We start from the raw sequence: 14,733 nt of genomic DNA on the forward strand, positions 1-14,733 counted from the left end.
GCTACTCCCAGGATTTCTAAATACACACACACATTTCTCTCCCTCTCCAGCCTCTACTAGACCTTTATGAGACTAACGTTCAGTACATTAATTATTAATTATCCATGCTACATAACTACTAATTAATGATGGATTATTGATTAATTTACCCTTATTAGATAATTCTCTTATCATTCCACCCTTAAATGACTAATAATACATATTGATTATCAAATGCTATATGGAAACATAATTGTGATACAAGGATTAACCAAACCAATACATGTATATACGTCCGATACTCATCAATGACTGTCCTTGGCCTATTTCCAATTATGACACTTCATTTACCGGACTTTCATCATAATTATCATTAAAGGAACAGTCAATCTAAACGTTGAAAATGGTTTCATCAAACATTGGCTCCTCATGGTTAAAAGAAATGGAGCCATCTTCCTGGCCTGGAGGCCCGTGTTCGTCCTCCCACTGATCGGAGCCCGGAATTGGTCCATATCTCACCATCTGCTGTGTCATCGATCTCTCTAGAGTTCTGGTGATTAAACCTCTCACACATGGGACGAGACAACATCCACACAACACAAACACACTCATACAGGTGAAAGCAGCCCATAATACAGTTCTTACAACACTTTTCCATTTCCCAAACATGAGCTGTGTTATCAGGAATGTACGTACAGCAATGAACCTAATAATTTTACCTACACCGCCTTCTTCTGCCAATAACATATCGAGAGTCAGTCTATTTTTTCCCCGGTCATGAGGGAGGTGGCGGATAATTGGTCAGAGAACCTCTTTACTGCATCCCCGGTTTCATTCATGAATCTCTGTTGATTATAAAAGATGTCATTAATCCAATCCACATTTTTATTTATTGCCAACCACCAAAATAATGTAGTGTTAAAGCCTTCACATATTTGATTCATAGCTTTGTATTAATCTGGAACTTCCCTGAGGATGCCAATAGCATCCATCTAGACAAAGCTACTCCCATCCTGGTCAAAACTCCTCCTGTGCCTACTTTAGCCTCCTATAACTGGCCTCTGATGACTAATTCGACCTGGTTGGACCAATAACCCCAGGGCGCAAGTTCCTAACCACCCTTTGTGGTAATTTCTGTCGTATGCGTCCTTTGCTGGTACTAGCCCACCCTACATCAGTTATAGGTGCTGTGAGGTTAAGAATGTTATATTCATCTTAAACCTAAGTCAGTCACATTAAAATAGCTTTTCGGCGAAAGCACATTTTGCAATATTCTGAGTACATAGCTCAGCCATCACGGCTAGCTTTTTTGACACCCGCAACTTCGGGGCACACCAAACTCAGAATTAGTATTAGAAAAATGGTATTACCTTTGCTGATCATCGTCAGAATGCACTCCCAGGACTGCTACTTCCACAAGAAATGTTGTTTTTGTTCGAAATAATCCATAGTTATGTCCAAATACCTCCGTTTTGTTCGTGCGTTCAGGTCACTATCCAAAGGGTAACGCGCGAGCGCATTTCAAGACAAAAAAATTCAAAATGTTCCATTACCGTACTTAGAAGCATGTCAAACGCTGTTTAAAATCAATTTTTATCATTTTTCTCATAAAATAGCGATAATATTCCAACCGGACAATAGCATATTCATTCAAAGAGGAAAAGAAAAAACAGCGTGGTCTCGTGAACGCGCATATCCAATCTCTTTGTCACCAGGCAGACCACTGAGAAACTGAGCTCCTATACTCTGCCCAGAGACAGGAGATGCCTAAATCTGCTTTCTGAGGCCTTTAGAGAGCCAATGGAAGCCTTAGAAAGTGCTACATAACCCCATAGATACTGTAGTTTCGATAGAGAATCAAAATAACTACAAATTCTCAGACAGGCCACTTCCTGCTTGGAATTTTCTCAGGTTTTTGCCTGCCATATGAGTTCTGTTATACTCACAGACACCATTCAAACAGTTTTAGAAACTTCAGTGTTTTCTATCCAAATCTACTAATAATATGCATATTCTCGTTTCTGGGCAAGAGTAGTAACCAGTTTAAATCGGGTGCGTTTTTTATCCGGCCGTGAAATGTGTGTCAACAAACATGGCTCCAGACACATAGCTGGAATTAGCTTAGCTCATCATAATCAGTACAACCTTCAAAACATTATTTTACACACATACTATGTGCCCATTACAATTTATGCAAATATCAGAACGCATGATTTATCACCGGTAATTGAAAAACGTGAATAAAATAGTAAATATATCAATAATACCACACAAAACATTTTCTGATAGTGATTTATTGATACAAATGGCGCGTGCAGGCAGTCAATCACGGTAACCTCTCACTCTCACTCTGAGCCATTCAGTATTGTTGTTTATGTAACAATCACATTCTGGATTGGAGAGAACGTTCTAACATCACGTGCATAAAAAAACTCACGCTGGGGCGACCGTTAGAGATATTTGGAACTCACGCATGAAAGGGTTAACGAGAGAATCACTGACATGATGTAAGCTGGTCCTTTTGTGGCAGGGCTGAAATGCAGTGGAAATTTTTGGGGGGGATTCAGTTCATTTGCATGGCAAAGAGGGACTTTGCAATTAATTGCAATTCATCTGATCACTCTTCATAACATTCTGGAGTATATGCAAATTGCCATCATACAAACTGAGGTAGCAGACTTTGTGAAAATTAATATTTGTTCTCAAAACTTTTGGCCACGACTGTACAGTTGGCTACACAGAGGGCCATGAAAAGTGAAAAGCTTTAACGTCAGAGCATCGAGGATATCATGTCAAGCATATTATCTAGACATGTCAAAGATGAAATCATCCATATCTCCCACTCACCATGATAGTGTTTAAAATGGGATTCAATGGGATTTTTTGGGGGTCATTTCTTTGTTTCCCTTTTACCCAGTATGTTAAAAGATGGTTACTGAGAAAGGATGCCAAATATATTTTCTCAACACTTTTCACATGAAATTGTCAGCCACCACAGAGGATAGGTTATTTTATGTCTCTTTCAGAGGAAAAGGTCAGAAATATTGCTGGATATAGAGTTTACACAGAACAAAATGTAACAGTTTCTTTCTTCAACTGTCTTTCTCATGTCATGAGGTCACCACCTTCTCCTAGAGCACTCTTGGGAAATCAACAATGCAAAAGTTCTGAGATGACACACAATGAACGGGAACATAGTCTTCCCTGCCCATCAGACAATTTTTCAGAGCTATTTATTCCTTGTCTTTTCAACTTCCACATGAAAGGTGAAAACACAATTTAGGGATGGGCATGAATGACAAATTACAATGACAATATACTACTCCAAAATACCCCAAAGACCAATGTATCAAAATCAAATAAAGCATACTTCTGCAGAGTATTGTATTTAATTAACATACATGTATTTTCTTTTTTAGAATGCAAAAATACATTTGCAAGTAGCCAGCCGAAAAGCAACAACATTCTCATTAACGTTACAGAAACGTCTTACTTACTATGACTGGATATGTTGTTGTTCATCTACCTAAGTTGAATGCACTGTTACTCTCTCTGCGAAATGACCAAAATGTAAAGGTATATGTGAAAATGAACAACTGCAAAGCACACTGGGAACTGTCATTGGCCTAGTTTAGCGGTCATTAGAGTAATACTCAGCATGCTTTGAAATTATAATTGTTTAGATATACAGTGCATTTGGAAAGTATTCAGAGCACTTTAATTTTTCCACATTTTGTTATGTTTCAGCCTTTTTCTAAAATGGATAAAAAAATGTTTTTTAAATCCTAATCAATCTACACACAATACCCCATAATGACAAAGGATTAAAAAAAAAAGTATATCAAATTTACATAACTATTCAGACCCTTTACTCTGTACTTTGTTGAAGCACCTTTGGCAGTGATTACAGCCTGAAATCTTCTTGGGTATGACGCTACAAGCTTTGCACACCTGTATTTGGGGAGCTTTCCCATTCTTCTCTGCAGAGCCTCTCAAGCTCTGTCAGGTTGGATGGGGAGTGTCGCTGCACAGCTTTTTTAAGGTCTTTCCAGAGATGTTATATCGTGTTCAATTACAGGCTCTGGCTGGGCCACTTTAGGACATTCAGAGACTTATCCCGAAGTCACTCTTGCATTGTCTGTGTGCTTATGGTTGTTGTCCTGTTGGAAGGTGAACCTTCACCCCAGTCTGAGATCCTGAGCACTCTGGAGCAGGTTTTCATCAAGGATCTCTCTGTACTTTTCTCCATTCATCTTTCCCTCAATCCTGACTAGTCTCCCAGTCCCTGAGACTAAAAAACATCCCCATAGCATGATGCTGCCACCAACATGCTTCACCATAGGGATGGTGCCAGGTTTCCTCCAAACATGATGCTTGCCATTCAGGAACAAAGAGTTCTAAAAGGTGCCTTTTGGCAACCTCCAAGCTGGCCGTCATGTGCTTTTAACTGAGGAGTGGCTTCCGTCTGACCATTCTATCATAAAGGCCTGATAGGTGGAGTGCTGTAGAGATGGTTGTCCTTCTGGAAGGTTATCCTATCTCCATAGAGGAACTCTGGAGCTCTGTCAGATTGACCATCGGGTTCTTGCTCACCTCCCTGACCAAGGCCTCTCCTCCTAATGCTGGTGGCCAGCTCTAGGGTGTTCCAAACTTCTTCCATTTAAGAATGATGGAGGCCACTGTCTCTTGGGGATCTTCAATGCTGCAGAAATGTTTTGTCACCTTCCCCCGATCTGTGCCTCGACACAATCCTGTCTCGGAGCTCTACGTACAATTCCTTCGACCTCATGGCTTAGTTTTTGCTCTGACATGCAATGTCTATGTGGGACTTTATATGTGCCTTTCCAAATCATGTCCAATCAATTGTATTTACCATAGGTGGACTTCAATCAAGTTGTAGAAACATCTCAAGGATCATCAATGGACACAGGATGCACCTGAGCTCAATTTCAAGTCTCATAGCAAAGGGTCTGAATACTTATACATTTGCAAAAATTTCAAAAAATCAGTTTTCGCTTTGTCATTAGGCGGTATTGTGGGTAGATTGACGATATAAAAAGTAATTGAATCCATTTCAGAATAAGGCTATATTGTAACAAAATGTTGAAAAAGGAAAGGGGTCTGAATACTTTCCAAATGTACTGTTCATTCTTGAAAAGATGAGCAAAAAATGACTGTATAAAATAAATAATTCAAATACTGAGTTACATTGTATGTTCCAAAAATATATATTTTATACTAATACAATTGCTCAGAGAAAGAGATTTGGTTTAACAAGTAATATATCTTAAGATATTTTTTTTAAATCGATAACTTTCAATACTTCACCTTGCGACGATAACTGCACTGAGCTGTTGTATGAGTTGGAGAACACATTGGGAGGGAGCTTAGACCATTCCCCAATACACAATCCTTCTCCATACAAAATCCTTCTAGATCCTTGGTATCCCTCGTCTGCGCTTATGGACTTCCTTCTGTAATTCAAACCACCAGTTTTTATTGGGTTTGAAGTTCTGAGACTGAGATGGCCATTACAAAATGTTGATGTTGTGGCCAATTAACCACTTCTGTGTGGATTTTGATTTGTGCTTGGGGATATACAAAAATGTATTACTTGTTAAACAAAATCTCGTACAATTGCATTAGTATAAAATAATATAATACAAAAAAATGTTTGCATACAATATAGCTCAGTATTTTAATTATTTATTATTGCTGAAAGTATTCCTCTGCTACCTTAACTTTAGGTTATAGCCAGTTCAGCAGTTTATGTTGCAGAAATATAGTATATCTGTGCAAAAACGGTGGCAGGTAGCCTAGTGGTTAGAGCGTTGGGCCAGTAACCGAAAGGTTGCTAGATTGAATCCCTGAGCTGACAAGGTAAAAATCTGGTGTTCTGTCCCTGAACAAGGTAGTTAACCCACTGTTCCTAGGCTGTCATTGTAAATAAGAATTAGTTCTTAAGTGACTTGCCTAGTTAAATAAAGGTAAAAAAACAAAAACAACGCTGATGAAGCTACAGTATTGATGTTGTCTCCCTTGAATAAGCCTGCTAATTGGATGGAAGCCATTTTCAACTAATGCAATAAGCAATTTTCTTCTTCCTTTAAGGATCAAATTAGCTTGTGTGCAATTAACTATTTGTGGCAGTTGGACCAACGAGAGATGGTTCAGTAACACCCACGTGCATGCAGTCATGGGTGCACGCACACGCACACACACACACACACACACACACACACACACACACACACACACACACACACACACACACACACACACACACACACACACACACACACACACACACACACACACACACAGTGCCCAGTTCTTTAATTAGCCATAAGTGCTTTTGAAGGGATATCGAAGGATGAGATGCACATTAGCCACTACTTGGTTTCAATTAAGCAGCTTAGTAAAAAGCAAGAATAATGCATGTCCTTTTTATCCATAGCCTTTATGAGCACCCTTTTGACCTACAAAGGGAAGATACTGTGGCAAATTATTATGAGCAGAGAAAAGAGGGGAACGTGATGATAGTGGCTTATGATTAAGGTCGTTGCAGTGCTGAGAAAGAACACTGAGGATGTCTAATAGACAAGCTATTAACGCAGAGAGAAATCATTGACTTTGTTTAACACAATCGTCTCAGCCCACTTCAATAAACTCTTCTAAGAACTGCTGTTTAGAAGTCAGCGCAATCAAGGGTGATGGCTGGCTGGCGTCAATAGACGTTGACATATCAAACTTGTGGGTGGGGGGAGGGGGTTGTGCAGTTCTGTTTCCATGGTGACTATTCAACAGAAAACTTCAATGGGGTTATGTACAGCAGCCCCCTCACATTACTTGCTGCTGTGTATACTTAATACATCCAGTAAGATATGAACACCCCCCATAATTGTATAGCTGGCTGTTTATTCTATAGGCTTTGTCATTTCATTCACAAAATTCAGAGCATGTTTTCCAATGGATTTGATCTTCTTTCCCACCAACGCTCACCATATATCCTGCTATCTGCAGTAGAGGATGTTTACTCCCTTCCACATGTCAAGAGAGTACTCTGTCTCTCTCTCATCTCTCCCTCTCTCTCCTTTTCTGTCTCATTCTCTCTCTCTCATCTCTCTCTCCCTCTCTCTCTCTCTGGCTCCATCCATCTCTGATATCTGTGCCCGTTAAACAGAGGGAAGCTTTGGGAAAGTATGCGGATCAAACAGTGATTAACATCTCATCTCAGATTTCATGAATCAATGTCTGTCTCCCCTTAATGGACCTCTGAAGGCCATGATTTATCAGTGCTATTACACCAACAAGTTGTTGTTGAATTGGTTGTAGTATTGAACGTCTCCCTTAAAAACTTTCCCGAAATGACTTCCATAAGTAATTCCTACATTCTAGCCTGTTTGTATTTATCCCGGATTTGCCTGGGTAGATCTCTTATCTACACAGCTTATTCTGTACTCATCACACAGTTACTAATAGCTTTCAGTGTGTGGGAGAGAGAGAGAGAGAGAGAGTGGTACTGCCTATCCTGCCTATCCATCAATCTTCACAGTAAGCCAATTATTGACAACAAAAAGCTTGATTTTACTTGAAATGGTGTGAAAAGATGATTGCAACTGTTTTAGGCTCTGTTTCTAACATCTGCAGTTTGCATGAGTCATGGTTTATTAATTGAGCAATAAACTTGTCAAATTGCATTACGCCAGTCAGCGGTGAAGTGAATCACTGGAACGTGTGTGTGGGATGACTCGCTCACATGAATGAATGCAAGGAATAATTATTGGTGCGTCAGCACAGCATTTCGGTGAGTGAACACTGGGTTTAACACCCCTACTTTTACAATCATTAATGACCACAGAGAGTCAGGACACCTGTTCAATGTCCCATCAGAAAGAAAGCACCCTACACAGGGCAATGTCCCCAATTACTGTCCTATTGGGGATATTTACTTTTAGACCAGAGGAAAGAGTGCCTCCTACTGGCCCTCCAACACTACTTCTAGCAGCATCTGGTCCCCCATCCATGACCAACCCTGCTTAGCTTCAGAGGGATGCAGGATGGTATGCTGTTGACAATTGTTATGGTAGTTGGTTTAGAGGCAACAGTACCACCAGTGCACTGAAGAGTGGCACCTTTCTCTAGTAGTTGTGTGATATTTGAGTTCTTGATAGAATTTGAGACCAGTGTGAAGGGTATACTCTGAGAGCTACAGTAGGGTGACTAGCTGGAGGACAACTCTGACTCTGACCACTCTTCAGTTGCGTTCAGTCAGCCGCACTGACCCCGTCTGTTAAAATAGAGGGCATTGACCTCTGCTACTGTACAGAAAACCATCATGAGATGGGACTTGGTCTTGGGAGATGGGTGATCTATTAGATTGCCCATTGAATACATACAGTACTGTGAAATGATTGTTTACTGAGATGGAAAAGCAAATTCAATACTGTGTATCTCTATGGGTTTTTCGAGGTATCAGAGAGATCACAGGGATCCGTTTGTACTGTATTGGCTCTGAGCCTGTATAGGTTGCAGGGCATGTTATCTCATTGGCCGGGTCTTTTGACATATTATCTACCCATACAGGGGCTCACTGAACCTGAAAGCTCCCTGAACCAAGGGCATAGGAACACTAGGGTCCTGCAGTCTCTCTGGAATGATGGCCTGAGTCCCAAATGGCACCCTATGTAGTGCACTAGTTTTGCCCATAGGGTTCTGGTCAAAGTAGTGCACTATGTAGGGAATAGGGTGCCGCCTCTCTAATTATAACTATTTATAATGGATGGACTGTCACAAGCCATGTCCAGAGCCTGTTTCCTGTTAGGGGAGGATGTTATGGTAATGTTTGTGGAGCGTGGACACAGTCATCACGAGTGAGTACGTCCCTGGGGAATTCCTCTATTATAGAATAATTCTGAAGATGGATTGTAGGACTTGTGTTATCAATGTAGTATCACACGTGCTGTGTGTGCTGTCTGTGTGACCTACCCTCCAACTAGCAGACGGCATGTCCTCATAGTCCTCACAGTGCTCACAGCGCTCACAGTGTGTGGACATGCGGTCCATTGGTTAGAGGGTTAGTGGGTGTGTGTGTGCATGTGTGTATGCGTGCTAAGTGCTTGGATGTGTGTCTGTGTGTGTCTTTCTCTGAACATAACAACCGTTTGTGTTGAAATCATGTTCTTGGGCCAACTTGTTTTATGTCAGTGGATGGCAGCCACAGTGGCAGTTAGGGGGAACAGACTGAAGGCCTAAGAGACAGGCCTTTAGGAGCTGTGAAAATGCATCGTAAATATCAACCATCATATCAACATTACACGGCCTACTAGCAAGGCCAAGTCTCACATACTGAACATGAACATGGACTCCCACCAAAATGGGATATGAATCCACCAAAGATACAGGATGAATCATGGAAACAGTTAGCAGTGTTTTGAGGATGAAATGGGTTGTGTGTTTGAGCCACTACAGTGTGCTGTGTGACCTCTATATTCCGGCTCAGGACTTGAGGATGATCTAAGATGAAATGAAAGAACGGTCTGTCCATTCATGTGAAACTGCCTCTGACTTCATCACATTATTAAAAAACAGCCCAAACTGCCTGTACTTTAGGAATATTTTAATATATATTCATGTTTTATTGACATAGATAGCGTACTCTATCCAACTGTCCTTTGATCTAAGTTCAATGAGGGGAAAAGAGAAGGTAGACGGGAATGGAATTATGTTTGGAAGGAACTGTTTGACAGTCATGAGTGCTAGGTTTCCTTCATGATGAGATGCGGTGTGGCCCTGGCTCAAACGAAACATGCTCCATGGGTGCCATGTACCCTGCACTTTTTGAATAATGCAACTGTACATCAAAGCATACGCCGGAGAGAAAAAGGGAATATTTCCATGTAAACTCAGCAAAAAAAAGAAACGTCCTCTCACTGTCAACTGCGTTTATTTTCAGCAAACTTAACATGTGTCACTTCCTGACCAGTATAGGGGTTATTTGTTATTGTAGTTTGGTCAGGACGTGGCAGGGGGTGTTTGATTTATGTGGCTCAGGGTGTGTTTTGTGTATGTGTTTAGGTAGAGGGGTATTTGATTTATTAGCCCGGGGTTTGTTAGATTGTTCTATGTTCTATCTAGTCTTGTGTTTTTCTATGTTTAGTTAATTGGGGTTGGACCTTCAATTGGAGGCAGCTGGTTATTGTTGCCTCTGATTGAGGGTCCTATAATTAGGAGTTTGTTTTCATGTTTTTTTTGTAGGAGATTGTTCTTGTTTAGCCTGACAAGACTGTCAAGTTCATTTTGTTTTGTACACGTTATATGTGTTTTTCCTTCTTGAGTGAGTGTACATTTGAGTGTACATTTTCCCGCTGCGTCTTGGTCTCTACCCTACGACAACATGTGTAAATATTTGTATGAACATAACAAGATTCAACAACTGAGACATAAACTGAACAAGTTCCACAGACATGGAATAATGTGTCCGTGAACAAAGGGGGGATCAAAATAAAAAGTAACAGTCAGTATCTGGTGTGGCCACCAGCTGCATTAAGTACTGCACCAGATTTACCAGTTCTTGCTTTGAGATGTTACCTTACTCTTCCACCAAGGCACCTGCAAGTTCCCGGACATTTCTCGGGGGAATGGCCCTAGCCCTCACCCTCCGATCCAACAAGACATGTTCAATGGGATTGAGATCCGGGCTCTTAACTGGCCATGGCAGAACACTGACATTCCTGTCTTGCAGGAAATCACGCACAGAACGAGCAGTATGGCTGGTGGCGTTGTCATGCTGGAGGGTCATGTCAGGATGAGCCTGCAGGAAGGTTACCACATGAGGGAGGAGGATGTCTTCCCTGTAACGCACAGCATTGATATTGCCTGCAATGACAACAAGCTCAGTCCGATGATGCTGTGCCACACCACCCCAGACCATGATGGACCCTCCACCTCCAAATCTATCCCGCTCCAGAGTACAGGCCTCGGTGTAATGCTCATTCCTTCGACGATAAACACAAATCCGACCATCACCCCTGGTGAGACAAAACCACAACTTGTCAGTGAAGAGCACATTTGCCAGTCCTGTCTGGTCCAGCGATGGTGGGTTTGTGCCCATAGGTGACGTTGTTGCCGGGGATGTCTGGTGAGGACCTGAATTACAACAGGCCTACAAGCTCTCAGTCCAGCCTCTCTCAGCCTATTGCGGACAGTCTGAGCACTGATGGAGGGATTGTGCATTCCTGGTGTAACTCGGGCAGTTGTTGTTGCCATCCTGTACCTGTCCCGCAGGTGTGATGTTCAGATGTACCGATCCTGTGCCGGTGCTGCTACACGTGGTCTGCCACTGCGAGGACGATCCGCTGTCCATCCTGTCTCCCTGTAGCGCTGTTTTAGGCGTCTCACAGTACGGACATTGCAATTTATTGCCCTGGCCACATCTGCAGTCCTCATGCCTCCTTGCAGCATGCCTAAGGCACATTTATGCAGATGAGCATTTCATTTGGTGTTTTGCTGAGTCAGTAGAAAGGCCTCTTTAGTGTCCTAAGTTTTCATAACTGTGACCTTAATTGCCTATCGTCTGTAAGCTGTTAGTGTCTTAACGACCGTTCCACAGGTGCATGTTCATTAATTGTTTATGTTTCATTGAACAAGCATGGGAAACAGTGTTTAAACCCTTTACAATGAAGATCTGTGAAGTTATTTGGATTTTTACTAATTATCTTTGAAAGACAGGGTCCTGAAAAAGGGACGTTTCTTTTTTTGCTGAGTTTATATACACTGCTCAAAAAAATAAAGGGAACACTTAAACAACACAATGTAACTCCAAGTCAATCACACTTCTGTGAAATCAAACTGTCCACTTAGGAAGCAACACTGATTGACAATACATTTCACATGCTGTTGTGCAAATGGAATAGACAACAGGTGGAAATTATAGGCAATTAGCAAGACACCTCCAATAAAGGAGTGGTTCTGCAGGTGGGGACCACAGACCACTTCTCAGTTCCTATGCTTCCTGGCTGATGTTTTGGTCACTTTTGAATGCTGGCGGTGCTTTTACTCTAGTGGTAGCATGAGACGGAGTCTACAACCCACACAAGTGGCTCAGGTAGTGCAGCTCATCCAGGATGGCACATCAATGCGAGCTGTGGCATGAAGGTTTGCTGTGTCTGTCAACGTAGTGTCCAGAGCATGGAGGCGCTACGCGGAGACAGAACAGTATATCAGGAGACGTGGAGGAGGCCGTAGGAGGGCAACAACCCAGCAGCAGGACCGCTACCTCCGCCTTTGTGCAAGGAGGAGCAGGAGGAGCACAGCCAGAGCCCTGCAAAATGACCTCCAGCAGGCCACAAATGTGCATGTCTCTGCTCAAACGGTCAGAAACAGACTCCATGAGGGTGGTATGAGGGCCCGACGTCCACAGGTGGGGGTTGTGCTTACAGCTCAACACCGTGCAGTACGTTTTGCACACCAAGATTGGCAAATTCGCCACTGGCGCCCTGTGCTCTTCACAGATGAAAGCAGGTTCACACTGAGCACGTGACAGACGTGACAGAGTCTGGAGACGCCGTGGAGAACATCATGTCTCGCTCCATCCACCAACGCCACGTTGCACCACAGACTGTCCAGGAGTTGGCGGATGCTTTAGTCCAGGTCTGGGAGGAGATCCCTCAGGAGACCATCCGCCACCTCATCAGGAGCATGCCCAGGCATTGTAGGGAGGTCATACAGGCACGTGGAGGCCACACACACTACTGAGCCTCATTTTGACTTGTTTTAAGGACATTACATCAAAGTTGGATCAGCCTGTAGTGTGGTTTTCCACTTTAATTTTGAGTGTGACTCCAAATCCAGACCTCCATGGGTTGATAAATTGGATTTCCATTGATTCTTTTTGTGTGATTTTATTGTCAGCACATTCAACTATGTAAAGAAAAAAGTATTTAATAAGATTATTTCTTTCATTCAGATCTAGGATGTGTTGTTTAAGTGTTCCCTTTATTTTTTTTAACAGTATATTATGTATAGTATAAAATGAAGTGTTGTGCAAATGTAAGGGGAGAGGGGTGGGTGAGGGATCGGGGAATGGGGTGTAAGCAATGGTTGGTTACAGTGGCAAGCATCATGTTTACAGATATTAATCAAAGACGATTCTTCTTTTTTCTCTTGTATTCCACCTTGTCAGATTGTTGAAATAATTTCACTAGTGTTGCGTCTTGTGTGCCTAATTGTCTATGTTGACTGGTAGCACGTTTTAAAAGTAATGGAGGACAGAATACAAAGAAGATAATTACAAGACTTTTATGACATTGAGTCTCTATTTCTTTCTTTGTTGTCACCATTGATCCAACACTTATCCATCGTCATGTCAAACCTGAATAGGACTATACATGAATTGTAAATGGAATATGGTTTTATTCATGTGTTTTCTGTATATTTTAGTGGTGTATTAATATATGATTTTCCTCTTGTGTTTCAGCACGTACGTTGGCACTGTGGAATCTGACCCTCACGCCCAGCAATGTCACTGCCGGTGAGTACAGTAGAAATGTTCATGTGGTCCCAAAGTATAAGTGTGTTTTGCCTGGTATCAGTTTATGCGTCACTTTTTTATGCTTTTGCAAAATATATGATTCACGGTATGTAACACAAAAGAGCTGCATTCATTTTGATACAGAGAAAACATGTGTCTAGGGCTAGTTTTGTTACTCAACTGACAAAGGGCTGCACTTATGCACAGCAGCATCTTAGACATTAATCAACCTTCAGGGTCTGAAGGTATGTGTAAAAAAAGTGTTGGTAATGCCAGGCCATGCAATGTGTGTTAGTTTAGTTTGAATTTAAGGACCTTTTCATTTTCAATCAGAATCCATTTTGTTACATTTTTCTTTCAATTTTTGTAAAGAGAATAACAACAAATAAATGGAATAACACGTTCCAACTTGAATCAGACTCTGGACATTGGATTTGTATGAGTCAGAACTATACAAATCAAATAAATCCAATTTTATTGGTCACATTCAAATATTTAGCAGACGTTATTGCGGGTGTAGCGAAATGCTTGTTTTCATACTTCCACCACTCTCCATTGTAGCTAAATTGTTAGGATGGAAATTGCATTGGGACAATTATATTAGACAATTTAGCCACTACACTTTATTTTATGGTCCTATTTTTTTTCTATATTCGGTTTACTGTTTAAAGTTAATGTCACATCCCGCTGTGCTCTACCCAAAAAGAAAGATACATTTGACCCCCATGAAATGAAGGGGAGGATTTTCTCTAAGCCAATCACTAGGGCTTTTCTTTGGCAGCCCATGATGCATTGCTGCCTGTAGTTGTAAAAGTTGTGCAGGACAAATTAGAGTCCCCTTTGTTTGATTAATAAGTAACACATTTTTCTACCAAAGCCCAGAGTAATGTTATCAGCCGTATGAGGGCTGCCTGCTTGCCACCTCCAATCTGACGTGCTCTAATTAATTTTAAACTGCCTGCAGCTCCACAACTTTGCATTTTATCTCCATTTTAGTTTATCAGAATCGTGTTTGGGGTTGTGCTGGGTTTTCAAATCCCTCCAGCGTCTCTACCTCTCTCATTTACATAGTGAGACTTGGATGTCTTCACTGAAGTTTTAAATCTTTGGGGAGAAAAAAAACATTGGAAAGTCTTCTCTCCTTACGACTCATCAAATCAGTAGCATATGTAGTCCGACAACGCTAAATGTACCCAAACAGACACCTCCTATTTTGCTTATGT

At 41.6% G+C, this 14,733-nt stretch overlaps 1 protein-coding gene across 1 annotated transcript in view; it reads left to right on the plus strand.

Annotated features, from left to right (window-relative positions):
• Positions 1-14,733, plus strand: part of LOC115170939 (corticotropin-releasing factor receptor 1) — a 183,312-nt gene that overhangs the window by 50,050 nt on the left and 118,529 nt on the right. Inside the window, exon 3 of the mRNA XM_029727338.1 lies at positions 13,457-13,510. Within this exon, the coding sequence (XP_029583198.1) occupies positions 13,457-13,510 (54 nt within the window). The remainder of the gene's footprint in view (positions 1-13,456; positions 13,511-14,733) is intronic.

The sequence above is a fragment of the Salmo trutta genome, chromosome 32, assembly GCF_901001165.1.
Source record: "Salmo trutta chromosome 32, fSalTru1.1, whole genome shotgun sequence".
Lineage (NCBI taxonomy): Eukaryota > Metazoa > Chordata > Actinopteri > Salmoniformes > Salmonidae > Salmo > Salmo trutta.